Source organism: Heloderma suspectum, chromosome 1 (assembly GCF_057233095.1).
Source record: "Heloderma suspectum isolate Gila_16-S chromosome 1, 16-S_ref, whole genome shotgun sequence".
Lineage (NCBI taxonomy): Eukaryota > Metazoa > Chordata > Lepidosauria > Squamata > Helodermatidae > Heloderma > Heloderma suspectum.
The window spans coordinates 441,126,343-441,148,142 of NC_139458.1; the positions used below are offsets into that span (position 1 = coordinate 441,126,343).

General features: G+C 60.2%; 3 protein-coding genes across 7 annotated transcripts; 1 reads left to right on the forward strand and 2 right to left on the reverse strand.

The window, feature by feature from the left end:
- Positions 1-1,073: 1,073 nt before the first annotated feature.
- EIF2B4 (eukaryotic translation initiation factor 2B subunit delta) lies at positions 1,074-12,567 on the reverse strand. Of its 2 annotated transcripts, XM_084839805.1 has the most exons (12): positions 12,506-12,567; positions 12,260-12,413; positions 11,873-12,082; positions 11,704-11,786; positions 8,997-9,088; positions 8,345-8,459; positions 3,777-3,853; positions 3,575-3,677; positions 3,150-3,277; positions 2,697-2,874; positions 1,874-2,054; positions 1,074-1,313 (listed from the first exon to the last, which is right to left on the reverse strand). In XM_084839805.1, exons 1-12 carry the CDS (start codon positions 12,551-12,553, stop codon positions 1,114-1,116), a joined length of 1,569 nt encoding a protein of 522 aa, XP_084695931.1. In that variant the 5' UTR covers positions 12,554-12,567; the 3' UTR covers positions 1,074-1,113. The 2 variants fall into 2 exon arrangements, with proteins under 2 accessions (XP_084695931.1, XP_084696024.1); XM_084839898.1 differs by lacking the exon at positions 11,873-12,082.
- Positions 12,568-12,976: 409 nt separating this feature from the next.
- SNX17 (sorting nexin 17) lies at positions 12,977-18,069 on the forward strand. Of its 4 annotated transcripts, XM_084840876.1 has the most exons (15): positions 12,977-13,147; positions 14,297-14,371; positions 14,581-14,698; positions 14,842-14,906; positions 14,991-15,101; positions 15,360-15,450; positions 15,604-15,691; positions 15,802-15,871; positions 15,983-16,075; positions 16,202-16,405; positions 16,598-16,720; positions 17,013-17,090; positions 17,230-17,304; positions 17,396-17,437; positions 17,547-18,069. In XM_084840876.1, exons 1-15 carry the CDS (start codon positions 13,079-13,081, stop codon positions 17,664-17,666), a joined length of 1,422 nt encoding a protein of 473 aa, XP_084697002.1. In that variant the 5' UTR covers positions 12,977-13,078; the 3' UTR covers positions 17,667-18,069. The 4 variants fall into 4 exon arrangements, with proteins under 4 accessions (XP_084697002.1, XP_084697182.1, XP_084697089.1 ...); XM_084841056.1 differs by lacking the exon at positions 16,598-16,720; XM_084840963.1 differs by lacking the exon at positions 15,983-16,075.
- A 253-nt stretch (positions 18,070-18,322) lies between these two features.
- ZNF513 (zinc finger protein 513) lies at positions 18,323-21,398 on the reverse strand. The gene is made up of 4 exons (XM_084840262.1): positions 21,210-21,398; positions 20,789-20,980; positions 19,842-20,474; positions 18,323-19,416 (listed from the first exon to the last, which is right to left on the reverse strand). The coding sequence occupies exons 1-4, from the start codon at positions 21,247-21,249 to the stop codon at positions 18,740-18,742; spliced, it is 1,542 nt and encodes a 513-aa protein (XP_084696388.1). The 5' UTR covers positions 21,250-21,398; the 3' UTR covers positions 18,323-18,739.
- Between the last annotated feature and the right edge of the window lie 402 nt (positions 21,399-21,800).

The window sequence follows — 21,800 nt, forward strand, 5'->3', positions numbered from 1 at the left end:
CGCAAGCCCCTTCGCCACAACAAGGCAGTGATCCATGAAGGGGGGGCCTTTTTGGTGGTGGCCCCCAAATTGTGTAATTACGCCCACCTGGTGCCATCATTATCTTTTCTGCACCAGGTTAAGACCTTTTGTCTTCTCCCAGGCATAATCCATCCAGGAATGTCTTATGGTTTGGGTTGGTTGTTTTTTAGATTGTCTGAAGTTGTTTTAGATATGTTTCTTTGGTGTATATTGTCTGTTCACGTGTTTTTTGTGTAAATGGTTTTTAATCTCTGTATATTGTATTTTTAATGTTTTTAATCTTTGTAAACAGCCCAGAGAGCTCCGGTTATTGGGCAGTATAGAAATGTAGTAAATAATAACAAGGCACAACCTCTGCAAAGAAGGGACCAGGGCTGGGGCCAGCAGCACCCCTCCCTGCAAGCCAGCTGTGCACGTGACATTTAGGAAACAGGCTGGGGGGTCACTGGGTCCCTCTGTCCCCCCTAGTAGCCCTGTGTGGAGATGGAAACTGGGAGGTCCACTGGCCACCTTCCTTTCTCTCGGCTGCCCTGGGCCTGCACAAGAAGGGTTCAGGGAGAGAGCTGGCAGCCAAGCGCGGCAGCGGTGCTCCTGGAGGGGCAATGCAGGCTGCCAGGAGGCCAGCTAAGGTCTTGCTGAGGTTAAGCCTGGGAGCACTGCAACTCCCATCAGCCCCAGCTAGCAGAGCCAAGAGTGAGGGGAGCTGCCATCCAACCACAGGTGGCAGGCCGCACATTCCACACTCCTGCCCTAGAGAAAAAGGTGCTGGTGCTCAGGCCTCCTTGGATGTGGGTACTGATCGGGGCAACAGAAAGGCACTTTGCATACACTCCAGGACACTTGTGATTACACCTTCACAAATTCCAGAGAGAAGGCCCGTGTCCAGCAGCCGTGGTGCTGGTAACAGAGACCTCCGCAGCCCCTTGGACGGACTCCCTCCCAGAAGAGCTGCTCATCTACTTCTAGCTGTTCTGGCCACAAAAAGGGCTGGTTCTCCCAGGAAGCCACTTCGGGGCTGCGGCTGCTCCACTCAGGCACACGCACACATAGAGCAGGGCACATGCAAGTTTATTTGCTCCCCTCTTCCCCACATTACTGCTCCACGTTCTTGACACGCAGCACAACCGGGACGGAGGTGCAAGGGATCATCCCCAAGTCTGTAATCACCAGATCCACCAGCTCCAGGGGCGTCACGTCGTAGACTAGGTTCAGGAGGCGCAGCGACTTGCTCTCTTGCCAGCCGGCTAGCGGGCTCCTCCCTGCGTGCAACCCAATCAGGTCATCGGGGTCGTCTGTGGGCAAAGGGTCCAGTCAGAGGGCACCACGACCCCCCCAAGAAGGTCATGCACTGGGGTCTCGAAGAAGGGCAGGCAATCCCACCCTCCCTCCCGGTCGTCTGGAGGTGGCAGCAGCCGGACAGCCTGCCTCCTTCCAAGTGTCAGGACCTGGGCAGCCCAGCATCAGCCCGCTGCCTGCCTCTCCCATACATCCCAGGGCCCATTTGGTTTGCTGCAATGGGAGCCGGTTTGCCCTACCCACAGAGGACTTCCACAGCTCCCTGGACAGAACCTCTGCTTGGCCGGACAGCTGTGCTGCAGCCTCTTGCTTTCAGAACTTGGCGCGAGGCCTGCCCAGGCTCAAAGCCCACTCAGGGGTCTCAGGCTAGTCCCTCTCCCAGCCTATCCTACCTCGCAGGTCGTTGTGTCCGCTTCTCTCACATTAACCCTCCACGGTCTCTGAGGGGAAGGTGGGGCAAGAAACGCCACTGGAAGTCTGTGCTAGCTGGACTTTTCCTCCTGCAAGGGACACTCCTTGGCTCCCCCCTCCCACTCCCAGCAAGGCCGCAGCATACCGAGCTCATTGGAGACGAAAGAGTCTGTCTGGACCCGCTCGCAGAACTTGTAGGTCTCACAGCAGACCAGGACCGGCACGTTGTGGGCCTTGGAAAGCAGCGCGATCTGGGAAGTGCCCATCCGGGACATCACAGAACCATTAGCCAACAGCGCATGAGCTCCCAGCAGCACCTTGGAGACCTGTGGGTGGGGAGGGGAAGCCAAGCTACTGGCAGGGCCAGCCCTCTCCTGAGGCAGAGGGAAGCCTCCGCTTCAGGCAGCAGAGCAGGAGGGGGACCGCCCTTTGCCGCCACTGCCACCTTGCTGATGCCACCAGCTCTGTTGGTGCAAGCCAGCAGGTGGCGGCCGACCTCTGAAGACCAGGCCATCCGGCAAGGCGGCCAGCGCAGCTCCCCAGAGAGGCGGCCACACCCAAATGCCTGGCTCCGAGGGGCCCTTCTCAAGAGCCAGGCATGGTGGGAAGAGGGGTGTCCCTGGAGATTGCCTGTGCTGAGTGGGCGGCAGCAATGAGGCGGGGGGGGGTGGAAGTGGGGAGGAGGGGGAGGGCTGGGGGAGCGAGGCAGATGGGGGAGGGGGCAGCACCTGTGCTTTCCGGCCTCAGGCCGTTTGGCACCAGCCCTGCCACACCCAGCCCTCAAGCGCTCCCAGAGTAGTCCATGGGTGGGGCGGGATGACAGAGGAGGCGCAGAAAGTGGGCAGGCCTGCTGCCCACCGTGCCCCAGCAGCAGCTGCAGAACCCCCCCAGAGCCAGCAGCTGCAGAACCCCCCCAGAGCCAGCAGCAGCAGCCCCACGCCCTTGGCCCCTTCTGCGCCGCTCCCCACCTCGGGCAAGACGCAGGAGATGGCGCTGATGAGCACGTAGCTGCAGCGCACGCCCTGCTGCACCAGGCGGCGCAGCGTCTCCCGGCCCTCCAGCCGCGGCCGGCTATCCACCACCACCACCCGGAAGGCACGGCCCTTGGCACGGGCGTGGCAGAGGGTGTGGCTCACAAGGGACGAGCTGTGGGGCAGACAGACACAGATGAGGGAGGAGCCGAAACCGTGGGCTGGGCCTTCCAAGAGCCCCGCCCCGCCCCGCCCCGCCCCACCCCTTCAAATTCCATCCGCTATGGCATTTGGGCCGGCAGCCACGGGCCAGTCACGAGGCTACGCTGCACGCAGTCCAATCCCCATCCTGGTTTGAATCAGCCCTTGAATCCTCGGGGCCAGCTCCTGTGGTGGGCCTGCAACAGCATCACTGCCCCCCGCTCCTCCTGCCCCAGGCATTGTCCGTACCATCCATAAACCAGGATGACGTCTCCATCGCTGACCTTCTCGAAGGCAAACTTGGAGATGGCTCGGGCTGCCAGAACAATCTTCTCCCGCTCGTACTTGTCGATGGCATCTTGAAGGACCCCCTTGGCCTGTTGCCGGGAGAGGGGCCTGGTCACTCCCCCACCCCCCCCACACGGACGGGGGAGACCCTCCTGCCAATGCTCCCCCAGTCCTTCTGGGCAAGAGCAACCAGGGAGCAGCCCTCGGGCACCGCTCTTGGGGGCAGGACCACAACTCCCAAAAATGCGGGGGGGGGGTGCTGAAACGCCACGGAGGGGGGCCCTCCACTGAACAGGCAAGGACAGGCCTGCAATGCTACCGCCGAGGGGACCCCAGGCTCCAAGGGGCAGTGCCACCCTCCCCACCCCCGGAGCTGCAGAACTCGCCTCCTCCTCTCGCATGGAGCCAGGCAAGGCCGAGATCTCCTTCTTGAGGAACTTGATGGCGTTGCCCATGCTAGCGGAGAGGGGCCGGCACTGGTTCAGGAAGCTGCAGAGGAAAGGCATGCTCAACTCAAAGGTGCCTCCCTGCCACCCTTAAGACCACCCACCCTTCTCTAAAGGGGGCAATTCCCCTGTTCCCAGTCACCTGATGGAGGGCTTCAACTTGTTCACCAGGTCCCGTGAGAGTTCCTCGTTGGCTGGGGTGGTGTAGTCCCCAATCACCTGAGGGGCGGGAGAAAAGTGAGGCTGCAAGTGGGTCAGGCTCGCTTACGGGCCACCAGGAGCCCTCTTGCTGCTGCCCACGCCAGCCCAAGGGGGCCACTCTAGTCCAGCATCCGCAGGGGCCAACCCAACGCCACCCTGGGAGGCCGCCTTCGACGCGTGGCGGCCAGAGCCTGCTCCAACGCAGGAGGGTGTTCTGAAGCCAGAGGCTGCCTAGAGCCACGGACACAAACTCCTCCCCCTCCGTCAGTGTATTAGATCCTCCTTGAAAGCCAGCTAGCCAGGACCTTTTTCCGGCTGGGCAGCTGTGAATTCATGACTGGAATACAGCAACTGAAGGATATAACTTGTTCAAAAAGAACAGGAGGAACAGAAAGAGAGGTGGGGTTGCACTGTACGTGAAAAATACATATCTCTGCACAGAAATACAGGAGGAGGAGCTTGGTAGCCCCATCGAGAGCATCTGGATCAAAATAAATGCAGCAAAGAATAAAAGGAACCTGGTGGTCAGAGTCTACTACCGGCCACCCAACCAAAGAGAAGACGAGGATGAAACTTTGGAAAAGCAAATAGCCAATGTTTTAAAGAAGCATGATGTAGTAGTAATGGGGGACTTCAATTTCCCCGATATTTGTTGGGAGACAAATTCTGCAAAGCATGGCCCCTCCAGGAAATTCCTGCCTTGTGTGGCAAATAACTTCCTCCTACAGAAAGTAGAGGAAGGAACTAGAGGATCGGCTATCCTTGACTTGATCCTAACCAAAAGAGATGACCTAGTGGAGAAAGTAGCAGTTACAGGAACTCTGGGGGAAAGCGACCATGTTGTCCTTGAGTTCTTGGTTCTAAGGGAAGCAAAAGCTGAGTGTAGTCAAACGCGTACCCTGGATTTTAGGAAAGCTGATTTTAATAAACTCAGAACAGTGATCAGTAAGGTCCCATGGCAAGCGACGCTAACGAGAAAAAGAGTCCAAGATGGGTGGGAGCTTTTAAAAAAGGAAATTCTCAAGGCACAATCACAAACAATTCCAACAAGAAGAAAAGGTGGAAGACAACAGAAGAAGCCAATGTGGCTTCACAAAAAGCTTAGGGATGACCTGAAAACATAAAAGGACACATATAGGAAGTGGAAAGAAGGCCAAGTAAGTGCCAGGTGACTGGAGGACAGCGAACGTTGTCCCTATCTTCAAAAAGGGTAAAAAGGAGGAACCTGGGAACTACAGACCAGTCAGTCTGACATCAATCCCTGGGAAAATTCTGGAGCAGATCATAAAGCAATCCATCTGGAAGCACCTTGAAAACAAAGCAGTGATTACTCGAAGCCAACGTGGATTTGTGAAGAACAAATCCTGCCAGACAAATCTGATCTCATTTTGTGATCAAGTCACCTCCCTTGTGGATCGTGGGAATGCTGTAGACATAATATTCCTCGACTTCAGCAAAGCTTTCGACAAAGTGCCCCATGAGATCCTGATGAGCAAACTAGCTCAAAGTGGGCTTGATGAAACAACGATCCGGTGGATCCACAGTTGGCTACAGAATCGGACTCAGAGAGTGCTTATCAATGGGACCTTCTCCAACTGGGGAGAGGTAACGAGTGGGGTACCGCAGGGCTCAGTCCTGGGCCCAGTGCTCTTCAACATTCTTATTAATGACTTGGAGGAGGAGGTGCAGGGAATGCTGATCAAATTTGCAGATGACACCAAATTGGGCGGGATAGCCAATACTTTGGAAGACAAAAACAAAATTCAAAGTGATCTGGATAGACTGGAGCGCTGGGCAGAAAACAACAGAATGACACTTAATAGGGATAAATGCCCAGTTCTGTACCTAGGAAAAAGAAACCAAATGCACAGTTACAAGATGGGGGATACGTGGCTCAACAACACTACAAGCGAGAAGGATCTTGGAACTGTTGTAGATCACAAGCTGAATATGAGCCAACAATGTGATGTGGCTGCAAAAAAGGCAAATGCTATTTTGGGCTGCATTAAAAGAAGCATAGCTTCCAAATCCCGGGAAGTACTAGTTCCCCTCTACTCAGCACTGGTTAGGCCTCATCTGGAGTACTGTGTCCAGGTCTGGGCACCACACTTTAAGAAGGATGCAGACAAACTGGGGAGGGTTCAGAGGAGGGCAACAAAGATGATCAGGGGACTGGAAACAAAGCCCTATGAGGAGAGACTGAAAGAACTGGGCATGTTTAGCCTTGAGAAGAGAAGGCTGAGGGGAGGTATGATAGCGCTCTTCAAGTACTTGAAAGGTTGTCCCAGAGAGGAAGGCCAGGATCTCTTCTTGATCATCCCAGAGTGCAGGACACGGAATAATGGGCTCAAGTGACAGGAAGCCAGATTCCGGCTGAACATCAGAAAAAACTTCCTGACTGTTGGAACAATATGACAATGGAACCAATTGCCCAGGGAGGTGGCGGGCTCTCCCACACTGGTGGCGTTCGAGACGAGGCTGGACAGCCATCTGTCAGGGATGCTCTGACTTGGATTCCTGCATTGAGCAGGGGGTTGGACTCGATGGCCTTCCAACCCTACTATTCTATGCTTCTATGAATTCCATACATTAATTCTGTGTGGTGTAAAGAAATGCGCCCCCTGAGTATTACAAGAGGAAGAAAAACCTCTTCACATTTTTCAGTCCATCAAACAACCAGCCACGTTCACAGGGTGAGGGTTCTCCTGAATCCAGATTTGCTCCTGGATGTGGCCAAGGGAGCCTTTGTCCAACTTAGGTCTCTGTGTGCCAAGCCTCCCTGTTTCTGGGAAAGGAAGACCTTGCCTCAGGGACCCGCGCTGACGTAAACAAACATCAGGATTGGACAACTGTAACGTGCTCGGCGTGGGGCTGCCTCTGAAGAATCTCTAGAAACTTCCACTGGCCCAGCACATGGCAGCAAGGGTGCTCACAGGAGCGTGGATGTGTGAGTGCATCTTGCCTCTTTAGAAGTGCCACGCTGGCAGCCAGCGTGACCCTAAGCATAAGTCAAGGCAGTTGTTAAAGCCTTTAATGGATTTGCTCCAGACTACTGAAGGCACCCCAGCTCCTCCCTTCCCCTCCGGCCAGCACCCTGGCATCTGAAGGAGAGGCCCTTCTCTGCATCCCAGCATAGGCTCAGGTGAGACTGGTTGGGAGATGCAAGAGGGCCTGTTCGTGACTGCAATCCATTTGTGGAATTCTCTTCCACAGGGGGTTTGTCCAGCCCCTTTGTACTTTCTGCTCCCTGGTAAATACGATTTTGTTTTGGCAAGTTTTCCATGATCCTTTATAGGTTTTGATTCTGCTTTTTTAATCTGTTGCACTCTCTCTTTATCATGTTTGGTACATCAGCTTTTTAAAAAGTGTTATGTTGTATGTTATTCATTTAGACATTTGTGTTGTATTTTATAGCTGGAACGTTCTATGGCATTTTAATATTTTAACTGTCTGTAATCCACCTAGAGAGCATTAGTTACTGGGCAGATTAGAAATGTAGTAAATCATTTAATGAAAATAATGTAGCTAAATTAAGCATTATATTTTTTAACAGAAAGACAGAACATAAGCAATCTTAGGTAATCATAGAAATAATATAATTTTTACCCTGGGAGGTGGTGGGCTCTCCCACACTGGAGACATTCAAGACGAGGCTGGACAGCCATTTGTCAGGGATGCTCTGACTTGGATTCCTGCATTGAGCAGGGGGTTGGACTCGATGGCCTTGTAGGCCCCTTCCAACCCTACTATTCTATGATTCTATAAAATAAGTATGGCTGCACCAACGATTTGTATGTGGGCACTGCAATATTGGCCGTCTCATTTTCAATACCTGTTCTAATAATCCCCCAGCACAGAAAGCACCCTTTTCATGGCTGCTGTACACTCAGCAGGTGCTTTCGTTGAGCTATCCACTCTACCCTGAAATCTTTTTCCTGGTTATTGATTTGGGTACTGAACACTCCACTCTGCAATACAGAACTTCAGAACAACTTCCAGTATAAAATATAAAACAAGTTACAATTAACAAAACACAACAGCAATACCACTAGATAAAACAGTCCAAGGCAAAGACCTAGAAAGCTTGGGATGACAAAGTTTTCACTTAGCATCCGAAGGACAACAAATCCCAGCAGCAGTCGAACCTCACTGGAGACGGGCCTGCAAAGCCAGGCGTCCCCAAGCGAAGGCCCCCCTTGCCTCGCCTCTCACCCGGAGGGCCTCCAAGACAGCTCTTCCTACAGAGGCTGGCTCTTGCAGGAGGAGGCGACTCCTGGGGTCCTCCACTCTCGAGCCATTCGGGGCTTTGCCAATCTTCTTGACAAGGGGGCACTGCCTGCCAGCTCAGGCCTCGCGGGAGGGTGAAATCAGGGTAAGTTGCCACAGCACTCGATGCGCATGTACGCCGAGCCTGACGTGCCAGTATGCTGCCCAGTCAGTCACCCGGTGTGGGGAGACCCAGATCGAGTACAGTGGGACCCTGTGGCAGCAGCCCGCCCCGGCACACACCTGTTTGAAGGCCCTCAGGAGCGCAATGCAGCGGGCGTTGGAGCCATTGACGATGCCCTGGGAATACTGGAGGCCAAGCCGCACCACTGCAGGGTGGATGGCAGACACCGGGATGCTGTGAAGGGGAAGGTCATCATGTGTTACGACAGGCATCGCTCAGATGCCCCCCGCCAAAACGGGTGCTTCACAGAACACATCAATTATACCAAAGTGCAACGAGGTGTGCTTAGAAGGGGCGTGTGGCCATTACAAAGGGTGGCAGCAGCTGCCACTGCTATCCGTCTACACCTTTTTGAAATACCATGACAGAGAAGATTGGAATGGCGTGTCAGAGAGCGATGGATAGCCAGCAAACCTGAAGGCAGCTGGCGAACAAAGCTTTCCCATTTTGTGGGGGAAGGAAACGGAGGAGAGAAACTCTGGCCAAAGACAGCACTACAACGGGATGCCAGCAAGGCTCAAATCTAGCCAGGTCACAGAGGGTGGCCAAGGGGGGTGTCAGGTTTCTCTCCCCCTCCCGGCCTTCCTTCCAGAGCAGCTTGGAAACACCCTGCTGCCCTGGCATTACTCCTGTAAGTTCCAGCCTGTCTGGATGATGCCTGTTTGGTGGGCTTGAGGGGCCCCCTCCCCAAACACACAGACAGGTACCCACCTCATCTGCTGTGTCAGCAGCTCTTTGCGACTGTACTGATGCAGGTGGGAGAAGAGGCTGACTTTGGCACCATAATCTGGCCTCAGAGGTACCTGGACAGGGGGAGAAAAGCAGGGCTGGGGGTGGACAGCTGCACATCCCAGCTTCCAGCAGTGGCCCCCCTGCCTATGAGGAATCCTTCAGTCACATCACCACCTGCCCCAGAACCATTTATACAGCACTTTCCAGTTACTGCTGCGGGGCCTGTTAGAAAGTCGGAGCACCTGCCAAATGGAGGAAGGAGAGCCGTCCATTCATAGTGTTCCAGATCTGCCTCCTCCAGGCCCAACACGCCATTCCTCTGAGGCTGCAAGGGCCAGCCCCAACCCCCTGAATCGGGAGGTGGTGGGGAAACTCTGGCCTGTGGGCTGGATGTGGCCCACCAGGCCTACTCATCCCACCTGCCAAGGCTCCTCCCTCTCGTTGAAGCCCCGCCCCCCAGGAAACACAAGGGAAGGTGCTGCCCCACCCATGCCAGGAAGGAGTAACCCGCTCTTGCCGCTGCTTGGTTGCTTCCCGAACAGCTGAGCAGAGGGGAGCTCGGACCTCCCCTCGGCCTGCTCAGCTGTATGTGCGTGTGGAGTCTGCGCATGCACACATGAGCGTGGGGTGCCGTATGAGCTTGTGGGTGGCTCATGGCTGGATGATCCATTAGGCACAACAGGTACAGTGCCCAGGCCCGACAAAAAAGTTTGGGACTTATAAAAATGATTCAATTCAATTAAAGGAAATTATTGTTTGGTTGAACAGTTCCTGTTCCAAAAAGAGCAAGACACATTCTAAAAGCAATGTTGACATTTGGAAAACTTGTCACCAACTTGTGTTATTTGTGCAATGATAATTTCTGCCACAGATTTCCTGTCTGCGTACATATGTGAGAAGAACAGACATTGTCTGTGAGTGCCTATTCAAGATATGATGCATGGGTGTCTATTAATACCCTTTCTCTGGAGGCCGCTTCGTCAATGAACATAGACCTACCCACAACACAACAAAACCTTTCACTGAGTATGGCGTATGCCGCTTGCTGATAGGCAGCGCTGGGCAGAAAACAACAGAACGAAATTTAATTCTGCACCTAGGAAAAAGAAACCAAATGCTCAGTTACAAGATGGGGGATACGTGGCTGAACAACACGACAAGTGAGAAGGATCTGGGAATTGTTGTCGATCACAATCTGAATATGAGCCAACCATGTGATGTGGCTGCAAAAAAGGCAAATGCTCTTTTAGGCTGCATTACTAGAAGTATAGCTTCCAAATCCTGGGAAGTTCTAGTTCCCCTCTACTCAGCACTGGTTAGGCCTCATCTGGAATACTGTGTCCAGTTCTAGGCACTGCACTTTAAGAGGATGCAGAAAAGCTGGAGAGGGCAAAGAATGATCAGGGGACTGGAAACAAGCCCTATGAAGAGAGGCTGAAAGAACTGGGCATGTTTAACCTTGAGAAGAGAAGACTGAGGGGAGATAGAATAGCACTTTTAAAGAATCAAAGAATGTAGGGTTGGAAGGAGCCTACAAGGCCATCGAGTCTAATCCCCTGCTCAATGCAGATATAGATAGATATAGTATATAAAGGCCTTGAGAGGTTGTCCCAGAGAGGAAGGCCAGGATCTCTTCTCGATCATCCCAGAGTACAGGACACAGAATCATGGGCTCGTTACAGGAAGCCAAATTCCAGCTGAACAGCAGGAGAAACTTCCTGACTTAGAGCGGTATGACAATGGAGCCAGTTACCAAGGGAGGTGGTGGGCTCTCCCACACTGGAGGCATTCAAGACGAGGCTGGACAGCCACCTGCTGGGGATGCTCTGACTTGGATTCCTACACTGAGCAGGGGATTGGACTCAATGGTCTTATAGGCGCCTTCTAACTCTTCTATAATTCTACGATAAAAGGGCCATGTGCAGAATTTGTCGCTGGTGCTCAAACCTGAGTCAATATTATGCATGCCAGCTTCTTTTAAAAAAAGAAAGAAACACGCTCTCAGCTGCTTGTGGTGTTTAATCTCCTTGGGGTTGGACAGTTGAGTTCTTTTGCAGCAGCGTCCTCGCTGGTTAATATCCAAGCAAGGCTTTCAGAGCATAGCCATGCCATGTTTCGTTATGGTGGGTGTAGCCGTATGTCCTGACCTAATCGGTCAGTGTTCCAAACCCTTTGAACATTGTTAGGCAACGAAAAGAAAAACTACCCCCCCCCCCCACAAGGGATAGGACCTCTTTGGGCTGCCATCACTACAGTTCTGGTGGCTTTTCTCTATAAGAGTAATTGATGACAACAATACAAAAAAAGTCCCAGAATGTTTAAGGGAAAAGACTTTCAGGGCAGTATCTGGGGACTCCGAATGACTGTTCTGGGATTCCCAGTGGGTATTTTGGAGACTAGGAACTTGCCAGGGCTGTGCCTCGCAAGCCCAAGGTAGCGCACGCACCAGCCGCCTCTCGATCTACGGCCAGGGAGCCGTGCAAGGCAAGCGCTGACCCTGCAGGCCAGCCCCGCCCACTGCCGGCACGGGCCCCGTAACGGGAGCGCAGTCCTGGCGCTGGAGCAGCTCTCCGCCTGCCGGGAGCCCCTCCCCAGACGGCCCAGGCCTGGCGTGGGGAGAGGCGCCCCGCCCCGCCCCGGGCGCGAGCGCCAGCGGGCCAAGGAACCCGCTCCCCGCCCCGGATACCTGCTGGCGCTCCAGCTTCTTGGCCAGCTTCTTCTGGGCGGCCGCGTCGTCCACCTGCACGTGCCCCGGGAGCCGCTTCACCCCTGGCGGAGGGAGGGAGGGGGAGGCTCAGGGCAGGGCGGCGCGGCGGCGGCCCCCCCCCCCCGGCGGCGCCGCGACAGAGCCTTACCTGGCGGGGCCTCGCCGGGCGCCGGGCCGGGCTTGGCGGGCGCGGCGGCCTGGCCCTGCTCGCCCCTCCGGGCTTGCTTCTGCGCCCGCTCGGCCTCCTGCTTGGCCCGGCGCTCCGCCCGCAGCTCGGCCTTGCTCCGGCCCGGGCCCGCGCGCTGCCCGCCGCCGCATGCCTGGCGCGCCGCCGGCTCGGCCGCGGGAGGCTCCGGCCCTGGCGCGCGGGAGGAAGAGAGGGAGGTCAGCGAGGGGCGCGCGGGGGCAGCGCGGCCGGCGCGCCGCCCCGTCTCCGGCCTCCCGCGGCCGGCCGCGCCGCCCCAGGGCGCCTCGCCGGCGCACAGGGGCCGGCCACGGAGGGGGGCGCGCGCTCCGACGGGGACCCGCGCAGCACCTGGCGGCGGCCCGAGCGCGGGCCCGGGGCGTGCGGGCGCCTCGGGGAGCGGCTCCTCGTCCTTCTCCGCTTCGCGGCGCTTCTTCCGCTGCTGCCTCTTTTCTCTGCGGAGCTGCAGCTTCTCCTCGCGGGGCGCGAGCTCCGCGCCGGGGCCCTGCAGGCGGAGGGAGGGAGGAGGCCGGGGCCAGGGTGAGGCGCGGGCGGGCGGGCGCGCGGGGGCGCGGGCGGCGCGGCGCTCGCACTCACCTGGCCGGGCTCCGCGCCGCGCTCCCCGCCGCCGCCGCGCGCCGCCATCGCCGTCTCGCCCCGCCCCGCCGGCGCCTCCTGCCGGCCGCGGCGGGCTACGCGGCGGCCCGCCCTCCGCGCGCGGCGCCTCCCCGCGTGACCCGGGCAGCTCCCGGGCGAGGGCCCCGACGGCCCGCGGCGCCCCGCCCCGGCGTCCGGGGCGGGGCGCGCGCGAAGGGCCGCTGCCGCTGTGCGGGGGACGCGGCGGCGGCCCTGGGCGGCGCCGGCGGGGCCCTGCCCGGGCGGCCGGCCGCCACGCACGAGCGCTCCTCCCGCGGCCGGGGGCGGGCCCGCGACCGCGCCGCCCTGGGCCCGCACGCGGCGCGGCCGGCGCCGTTGGCGGCGCCCCGCCCCTCCCCTCCGCCCGGTGGGGTGGGGGCGGGTCCGAGGCGGCCCGCGGCCCCCCCGCGCCGGGCTGGCGCCGCCTCCCGCGCCCGCCCACGGAGCTCCCTCCCCTCCCGCAAGATGGCGGCGGCGCCCGGGCTCGGTCCCGGCCTGGCTCGGAGGTAGCGGCGGCGCGAGGCGGAAGCGGCCATGCACTTCTCCATCCCGGAGACCGAGGCCCGCGCCGGGGGCGGCGGCGGCGGCGGCGCGGCCTACGTGGTGGGTGGTGCGGGCCGAGGGCCCGGCAGGAGGGGGCGGCTCCCGCGGGACCCTCCCGCGGAAAGGGGTCCCGGCCCGGAGGAGCGCGCGGAGCCGGGGGCGCGGGCGGCTGGGGCCGGTGCGCGGGCCCGCCCCTCCCTGCCGCCTTCTGGGCCGCACCCGTCGGGCCTCGGAGCGCGCGCCGGGGGCGGCTTCCCGGCGCCCGCGTCGGGCCAGGGCTCGAAGGGGGAGGGCCGCTCAGGTCAGCAGCGGCCGCGGAGGGTGAGGCCGGCCGGGGGCGCGCGTGGGGCCCCCCTCGCCCCCGGGATGCCCCGCCTCTCCCGGCGCCTCCGCGGGCGCGGTTCTGCCTGGTGGCGAAGGCTGCTCGAGGCTCCCTTCCCCCGCGGCTCGATGAGGCCGAGGGCCGCTCCGCCCAGCCGCCGGGCCTCCGCTCGTTGGCCGCAGCGGCCAGCCGGTGGGGGAGCGAGGCGGGTCCTGGAGGCCCCGACCACCCCCACCCATGCAGTGGAGGCCTCTTCCCCGCGCGGGCGCCCTCCCTCGGCCGGCCGGCTCCTGCTCTTGGGGCCGCTGCAGAGGGGGCGCTGCAGGCCGCACCCCAGAGGCGGCAGTGGGGCTGGCCTTAGGCAGGGAAGGGGCCAAGCCGCTCCTCTGCGGGGGCGAGGCAAGGCATGGGGCTTCAGCCCCCCCCCCCCCGCAGCGAGAACAGAGTGGCCGCCTTCCCAGGGCAGGCGCGGCCCGCTCCCTCGGCTGTTTCTCGGGATCTGCATGCCTGACTTTTTGGTTGCGGCTTGGCCCAGGAGGCCTTTTCTGCCCCGGTACCTCCACCCTTTCCACAGCCCAGGCAGCGGAGGTGGAAAGAGGCAGCAGGCTCGGGCTGGTCTCACGTGGCTATCCGCTCCTGGATCGGGAAGGGGGCGTAGTGGGGCTCCAGCCCTGTGGAAGGGCCATGCTCCTTTCCGATCCTGGACCTGGAGCCAGCCATGGAGCGGATCCCAGGGGGCTCATGCCAGAGGAGGGTCTTGCCATCCCAGGGCAGCTCTGGGGGCAGGGCAGCTGGCTGGGCTCCTCCTCCCCAGGCCCCACCCCATTGCCCTGCGCCAGCTGCTGCCTCTGCCGCCGCTGGCCTGACCCACGCTCCCCCCCACGCAGGCCTACAGCATCCACGTGAACGGGGTCCTGCACTGCCAGGCGCGCTACAGCCAGCTGCTGGGCCTGCATGAACAGGTGAGGAGGGGCCGTGGCAGGGGCCTGCCCACGCCGATTCTCAGAAGTCCTCAGAACCCCCAACCCAGCCTTCCCCTCTGTTCGGGTTTGCTACGCTGGGTGCTGCTGGCCCACCGCAGGGCGGGGTGCTTCCCAGGGCCCAGCTGGGCACGGCAGACCGCTCCCCTTGGGGCTGTGTTCCGAGGACCAGCAGTGCTTTCTTCCTACAGCTGCGGAAGGAGTACGGTGCCAATGTGGTCCCCGCCTTTCCTCCCAAGAAGATCTTCACCCTCACCCCGGGGGAGGTGGAGCAGCGGCGGGAGCAGCTGGAGAAGTACATGCAGGCTGGTGAGTCTTTTGAGGCGTGCCCAGGGATGGAGGCAGGTGCTGCGTGGCGGGCACAGCGAGGCTGTGGACACAAGGCTTGGCTGGAGAAGAGGCCAGCGAGGGAGCCCTCCAGGCTGACGGCGCCCTCTCTTCTCGACCCACAGTGCGCCAGGACCCCTTGCTGGGAGGCAGCGAGATCTTCAACAGCTTTCTGCGCAAAGCCCAGCAGGTAAGGGGGCGGAGCCTGTGACAAGGGGGCAAGGAGAGCGTGCCTGGCGGGGATAGGCTGACTGCAGCCTTCGTGTGCCCCCAGGAGACCCAGCAGATCCCCACTGAGGAGGCTCACCTGGAGGTGCTGCTGTCCAACGGGCAGAAGGTGAAGGTCAACATCCTCACCTCAGACCAGACGGAGGATGTCCTGGAGGTGAGCGCTTGCTGGGGCAACAGTAGTAGCAGCCCGCTCTCCCCCAGCTCATGTCCGGGGGGGGGGGGGGCAATTTTTTCCTTGCCTTGCTTGAAACAAGAGCTGGGGACACTGCTTTCTTCCCAAGGGGGAGCTGCGCTGGGGCTGTCCCTGCACGGTGCCTTCTGTGCAGCAGGCTGGCCAGCAGCCGTTCCTTTGCTCCGGCTGGAGGGAGAGTTCAGCTTCTGGTAAGCTTTTCCACTTCCATGTTTTTCACAGGCTGTGGCCTCGAAGCTGGACTTGCCGGAGGACTTGATTGGCTACTTCCATCTTTTCCTGGTGCGGGAAGCCAAGGACGGAGACTTTTCCTGTGAGTGCCTGCCTACCCATAACCTTGCTGTAATCCCAAGGGGACCAGGTTGCCAGCCAGAACCAGGAAGTGGGGTGGAGGGAAGAAGGGTGCTGTGGGGCGGGGGGAGGAGGCAGGCTGGCTTGGCTGCCTGTGAGCTGCATTCTCTTCCAGTCATCCGGAAGCTGCAAGAATTTGAGCTGCCGTATGTGTCGGTCACCAGCCTCCACAACCCCGAGTACAAGATTCTCCTGCGCAAGAGGTGAGGGGGGCGCAGAGTGGGGGGAGGAAGTGGAGGAAATAGCACCAGACCTGGCCAAATCAGCAGCCAATGAAATGTCACTCATCACCTGGCTCCATCTTTCCCACCAGCTACTGGGACTCTGCCTACGACGACGATGTCATGGAGCAGCGGGTGGGACTGAACCTGCTTTATGCTCAGGTGAGTGATGGGCCAGGGGCTAGGCTCCTCTTGAGCCATCAGGAGGAAGAGGGGGGCTGGATAGGCAGACAGCACTCCCTTGGCTGCCCTCCTCCTCCCGTTCCCTCACAGACAGTTGCTGACATCGAGCGGGGCTGGATCCTTGCCAACAAGGAGCAGCACCGTCAGCTGAAGTCCCTACAGGATAAGGTCTCCAAGAAGGAGGTAGGCTGGGCCCCACACCCCTTACCACTTCATGCTTTTCTCACTGGTGGCCAACGGGAGTGGGTTCTGGCCAAGGGGCATGCAGATTCCCATGCCAGCTCATCCTCTTTCTGCTCCTTGCCACAGTTCATCCGCTTGGCACAGACTCTCAAGTATTACGGCTATCTCAAATTTGACCCCTGCATCACAGACTTCCCCGAAAAGGGCTGCCACGTCATTGTGGGGGCTGGGAATAGTGAGCTGAACTTCCAGGTCAAGCTGCCCAATGACCAGATCAAGGAGGGGAGTTTCAAGGTGACCCGGATGCGCTGCTGGCGGGTCACTTCCTCGGTGAGTGAATGCGTGATGCTGCCTTGGACAGTGTTGGGCCTGGCCAGTGGGGTGCTGCTTTTCCCAGGTGCTGGTGCTCCGACGCCCTATTAACTGGATATGCCAGCAGGCTGGGGGGCAGGGACTCTTCCCCTGTGGACCTCCCCCCACAGCACAAGCAGGTAGCAGTTTTGCCCCCTGCTCTATTTTCAGGTCCCCGTGCACAACGGGACATCAGGCCCTACTGCTGGCAAGTCAGAGGTGAAGCTGGAACTTGCCTTTGAGTACCTGATGAGTAAGGACCGCCTACAGTGGGTCACAATCACCAGCCCGCAGGTAGGCAGGCAGGGATCGCGTTGGGGATCTTGACCCAGGGTTGATCTCCACTGAAGGGCAGCACCTACCCCCCCCCCCCCCACGGCCGAAGACAACAGACTCCCTGCAAATAAGGCTCTTTGAACAGCTCTCAGATGCAAAGAAACTGAATTTTATTCTGGGTTGGCTGATGATCGTTCAGGTGCCAGATTTGTGCAAAGTTTACAGAATTGAGGCTCTGGCAGCTGGGGATAGCATTCCAGAGAGCGCCCATGGCACAGCATCCTCCTCCTCTTACCCCACTTTTTTCCAGGCCATAATGCTGAGCATCTGCCTGCAGTCTATGGTGGATGAACTGATGGTGAAGAAATCAGGAGGCAGCATTCGCAAGGTAGGGCTCAGGTTCCTGAGCACCTTCAGGAGGGGTCTGTGCCTGTGCACCTCAGGAAGGAGCAGACCCCCCCCCCCCCCGGGGCAGGGGCTTGGCTTCCTGAGCTGCTATGCATTCTCTTCCCTTCCCCCTCCCCCAGATGTTCCGCAGGCGAGTCAATGGAGCCCTGCAGCAGCCAGGCAGCCAGCAAGCAGTAAAGGCTCCCCCTCTTTTGGTAAGCAAGCCCTACCACCCCTTCCCCTAGTTGCCGTTTTTGTGGGCTAGTGCAGTCTCTGCCCTTCTAATATATCTGCCTATCCTGCCAGGATTCTCCTGATGCAAGCAGGGAGTCTATTGCAAAGGTCTCGGTGAGTCACTGCTCGTCTTCTCCCCTCCACCCCCACGATGGTGGCAAAAGGAAGGGGACCCCCGCCCCCAGGGCCCTGCTCATACCCATCTCTTCTCTCCCCTCCCCAGAGCAAACTGGGCTCCGTCAGTCTGCGTGCCATCAGCCATTCCATCTCTTCTGCTGACTTTGGGGCAAACGACTTCCATGGCAACTACGCCTTTGAGGGCATTGGTGATGAAGACCTCTAGGGGCCCTGCCCTGACTCAACTCTGTGGGATGTAAAATCTCCTGGGTGGATCTCCATGTGCCTCAACCCCAGCCAGCTGCCCACCCTCTTGTCTACATGGATGGGGTGCGGCTGGCAGCTTCAGCTCCATGCACGCCAAACTAGGGTAGAGCGGACTTTCGCGCCAAGAGCAGACACAGTCCAGGTGCTCCCCATAGCCTTCTGCATAACCGCTAGGCTTGTAATCTTGTTTATCTTCCCGCTGTTTACAGATGAACATTAACAAATGTTTGTGACAATGATTAAATAGATCATGATTGGGAACGGGTCCTGCGCGCCCTCCCTCTGTGCTGTCCTGCTTTCCAAGCTCCCACAAGGAAATGGTCACACAGGCACTACCGCAGGGGCCCCAGCTAACAAAGTCCTCCTCCTGGGGGAAAAGATGTCTGTCCAAGCCAGCAGCGTGAAGGCTCTGAGTGGAAGCTAAAATGCCCAGAGCGGGCTGTGGAGCCCTTGCAGCGGAATTTCCCCTCCTGGAAACAGATCTCGCCCCTTGTGCTATAGGAAAATGCGAAGGAGAGCGAGGCCACAACCCTGCCGTAGGCAGGCAGGGCACAACAGGAGGATGTGAGGTCTGACTGCTGTTCTCCCCCCCCCCCCCAGCCAAAATAAAGCAAGATAAGAAAACAGTTTAATGCATTAATACACCATATAAATTACACAGACTCAAGCAGCAACCACAGTTAAAGAATGGGAGGGGTGGGGGGAGAGAAAGAGGACAGAGGAGCACCACAGGCTCCCCACGGCAGGGTTCCCATCCCAGAAATGCAGCCAGAGCCCCCCTCACGCTGAGAATGGCCTGATGCTCAGGAGCAGAAGGTGCCTTTTCCCATTCCTATGTTCGGCAGGGCAAGGCAGGGCACAGCGCCCAGGTGCTCATCAGTCAAGAAACTCCAAGGGGCGCCCTGGCCCACCGCGAGCACAAGCCGTCCCCTTCTCCCAAGCGCCTCTGGTTGCCCCAGCCTCCTGCGGCACAGTGCTGACACCAGGCAACTGCAGCAGGAGCCCTGGGAGGTGCAGAGTCTTTGGGTCCCGTTAGGGAAGGCTGCCCTCTGGGCCAGGGCCCCCTTCCTCAGCCATGCCCTGGCCATGCACCTTCTGGTGGCGCTTGTAGTTGTCCCAATGGCCAGTGGTATAGGGGCAGATGCGGCACTGGAAGGGCTTTTCCCCCGTGTGCCGCAGCATGTGGCGCTTGAGGTTCATGCTCTGGTTGCAGGAGTACGGGCAGAGGCGGCAGCGGAAGGGCTTGTCCCCGGAGTGGATGCGGCCATGGCGCTTGAGGTTGGCCAGGTTGCCACAGGCATAAGGGCACAGGGGACACTTGTAGGGCTTCTCGCCTGTGTGAACTCGCTGGTGACGCTTGAGGTTGTCCAAGTGTGCCGAGGCATATGGGCAGAGGGCACAGGCAAAGGGCTTCTCTCCACTGTGTGTCTTCATGTGGCGAGCCAGGTGGTTTGGGTAGGTGGTCACGAAGGGGCAAAGCTGGCACGAGAAGCCTTTGGGGGAGGCAGGCTCGGCCCCCAGCACCGCCAGGCTGCAGCGGCCACAGACTGGCTCACCCAGGCCTTCATCTGCCTCCAGCACTAGCCCGCAGGCCCGGCACGTGAATGGGAACAGCAGCTCGGGGAGAACAGGGCCAGTGTCTTCAGGCCGCAGGAACGGGGAGCCAGGCAGTAGTGGTGGTGGTGGCGGTGGCGGCAGCAGCAGCAGCTCTGCAAACAAGAAGAGCAGTGAGAAATCGGAAATGCAACCTATACAGCCCAGACCCAGGCCGAACCTCTGGCATGCTCCTTGGAGGCCAAAACTGCCTTGGATGTGCACTGTGAGAGTCCTTTAGAACAGAGACCATTCTGGCTGAAAGCTGGGAGGGGGGATGCCAGACAGAGACTGGCCCTGACTCCGCTTACGGGTATGGATTCATTCCAATTGGGAGATGACAAGAACAGCCTTCCTGCTAGGCTCCAGAAGCAACCTGGTGCCTTCCTGATGTTTAGGACAACTGTCAACCCCAGCCGGTATGGCCAGGGCTTAAAGGAACTGCAGTCCAAAACATCTGGAGGATACCAGGCTGCTTCCCCAGTGGTGAGCTTTTGCTAGATAGAGCTTGCTCATGCATGTGTCCCCCCTGGTCACGTACCTGTCTCCTGGTCTGCAACAGGGGGGCCCTCCATCTCTGCCTCTGACTCCCCCTGGGCCCCAGCACCACTGTGGGGCTGGGGAGGGCTGTGGCCACAGCGGCAGCTGCAAGAGCCGCAGCGCATCGGACGCTCCTGGCTGTGGACTCGCTGATGCCTCTTGAGGTTGCCCAGGCTGCTGCATGCGAAGGGGCAGCTGGGGCAGCGGTAGGGCTTCTCGCCAGTGTGGGTGCGCAGGTGGCGTGTCAGGTTGACCAGCTGGGCAGAAGCGTAGGGGCAATGGGGGCAGCGGTAGGGCTTGTCCCCGTTGTGGGTCTTCATGTGCCGCTTAAGGTGGCTGGAGTAGTGTGAGGCGAAGGGGCACAGCTGGCAGGAAAAGACCACGCGTGGCCCCGAGGGGGGGCCTTCCTCATCCCTGGCCCCAGGGGGGCAGCAGGGAGCAGGGCCTGGAGCAGGCAGGCCGCAGTGCTGGCAAGCCTGGCCTGGCCCCCCCTCGCTCTCGCCGCTGCCACTGCCACCCTCCTCCTCCTCCTCCTCCTCCTCCTCTTCTGGGGCCCGGCCCAGAGGCGGGAACTCCTCCTCCTCGTCGCTCAGCGCGTAGGCCCGCAGCCTGCCAGGCGTTCCCCCGAAGGAGTCTGCAGCACACAAGGAGGGGGCATCAGGTGGGCGGCTGGGGGGTCCTCACCTTGGCCTCTCCCTTTCCTGCTGGTACAATAGGGGGTTACGGCGTGGGGGAGCTAAGCTCTAGCGCTCCTCACAGCCAAAGGGAGGCCGCTGCCGCCAGCACCGCCTACGGCCCTCCTGCCTATTGACTCCCCCCCCGCCCAGGTGGGATTGGGGCCACGCAGCGACGGGGCGGGGAGATCGGGGCACGGCGGGACCCCCAGCAGCTCGGAGGGGAAGCCCACCCCGCCTGCCTAGGGCGCCCGAGGCGGCCGGCCGGCCCCACCTTCCGAGTCCTTCTCGAAGGCCAGGATCTGGGCGCTGCTCTCGTCGTCGTCGTCGTCGTCGTCCCCCTCCTCCTCCCCCTCCAGCTCGAGCTCCAGGCCAGGCCTCAGGAGGAAGCCGCTGCGCGGCGGCGGCGGCGGCGGCGCCGGCCTCTCCTCTCCCGGCGGCTCGGCCGGGGCGCCAGCGGCGTCCACTGCAACAGAGACCAACAGAGCAGGGGGCTCAGATGAAGAAGACGCCGCCGCCCGCCAGGGAGCGCCGCGCCCAGCCCTCCTGGCGGCGAGGGCGCGCGACGGCGCGGGAGGCCCCTTGCCCGCCCCGCCCCGGGGGCCGGCGAGCGGGGCCGTGGGCGCCCGCGCGGCGCCTCAGGGCCGGCCGGCGCGGGGCGGCGCGAGCGGCAGGCCGGGGCGGGCGGCGCTGACCTTTGACGGGCTGCGGGTGGCGCTGCTTCCGGCGGGGCATCGTGCCCGGCGGCGGCGGGGCGGCGGCGCCTCCCGCGCGCCGGGCCGCTCAGCGCCGTCGGGCCAGGGCCTGGGCCGCCACCGGCGCCTCTTCCTCCGCGACGCCCCGACAGCCGCCGCCGCCGCTCCTCCCGGCGCTCCCGCCCATCCGCGGGGCGGGCGGCCAGGGCTGCGGGCGCTTCCGGTTCCGGCCGCGGGGCATGACGGGAACGGGAGTCCGCCCCGAGAGGCACAAAGGGAGCGAATGGGGCGGAAGGGACGTCCCTATAGACTTGGTGTACGTGGAGCGCGTATAGCATCGGCGCCGTTCTCGGCTTCCGGGTCCACGCCGGACTCCTCGTCGGGAAGTGACAGCCGCCCATGAGACACAATGGGGCGAGACCCCGGATGGCAACATCTCCCCGGCCGCGGGTGGGGCCGCCGCTCGCCCCCAATGCAGCAGCCGGCAGAGCCGCTCTCCCTCCTCGGGCCGCCCGCGGCGCGGCCGCTTTCCCCCGGAGCGCGAGGCCTCGCTCGGCCTCCCCGGCTGCGGCTGCGGGTGGGCCCGGGCTG

Excerpts from the sequence above, each read along its gene's own strand:
- EIF2B4 (XM_084839805.1), bottom strand. The coding sequence starts at position 12,553 with ATGGCGGCGCGCGGCGGCGGCGGGGAGCGCGGCGCGGAGCCCGGCCAG. Across the intron at positions 12,083-12,259 it reads CGCGCTCGGGCCGCCGCCAG|GGCCGGAGCCTCCCGCGGCC; the intron begins GTGCTGCGCGGG and ends CCCGCGCGCCAG. Across the intron at positions 11,787-11,872 it reads GCCCGGCGAGGCCCCGCCAG|GGGTGAAGCGGCTCCCGGGG; the intron begins GTAAGGCTCTGT and ends TCCCTCCGCCAG.
- SNX17 (XM_084840876.1), top strand. The coding sequence starts at position 13,079 with ATGCACTTCTCCATCCCGGAGACCGAGGCCCGCGCCGGGGGCGGCGGC. Across the intron at positions 14,699-14,841 it reads GGAGAAGTACATGCAGGCTG|TGCGCCAGGACCCCTTGCTG; the intron begins GTGAGTCTTTTG and ends CTCGACCCACAG. Across the intron at positions 16,406-16,597 it reads GCTGGCGGGTCACTTCCTCG|GTCCCCGTGCACAACGGGAC; the intron begins GTGAGTGAATGC and ends CTCTATTTTCAG.
- ZNF513 (XM_084840262.1), bottom strand. The coding sequence starts at position 21,249 with ATGCCCCGCCGGAAGCAGCGCCACCCGCAGCCCGTCAAAG. Across the intron at positions 20,981-21,209 it reads CCACCCGCAGCCCGTCAAAG|TGGACGCCGCTGGCGCCCCG; the intron begins GTCAGCGCCGCC and ends TCTCTGTTGCAG. Across the intron at positions 20,475-20,788 it reads CTTCGAGAAGGACTCGGAAG|ACTCCTTCGGGGGAACGCCT; the intron begins GTGGGGCCGGCC and ends TGTGTGCTGCAG.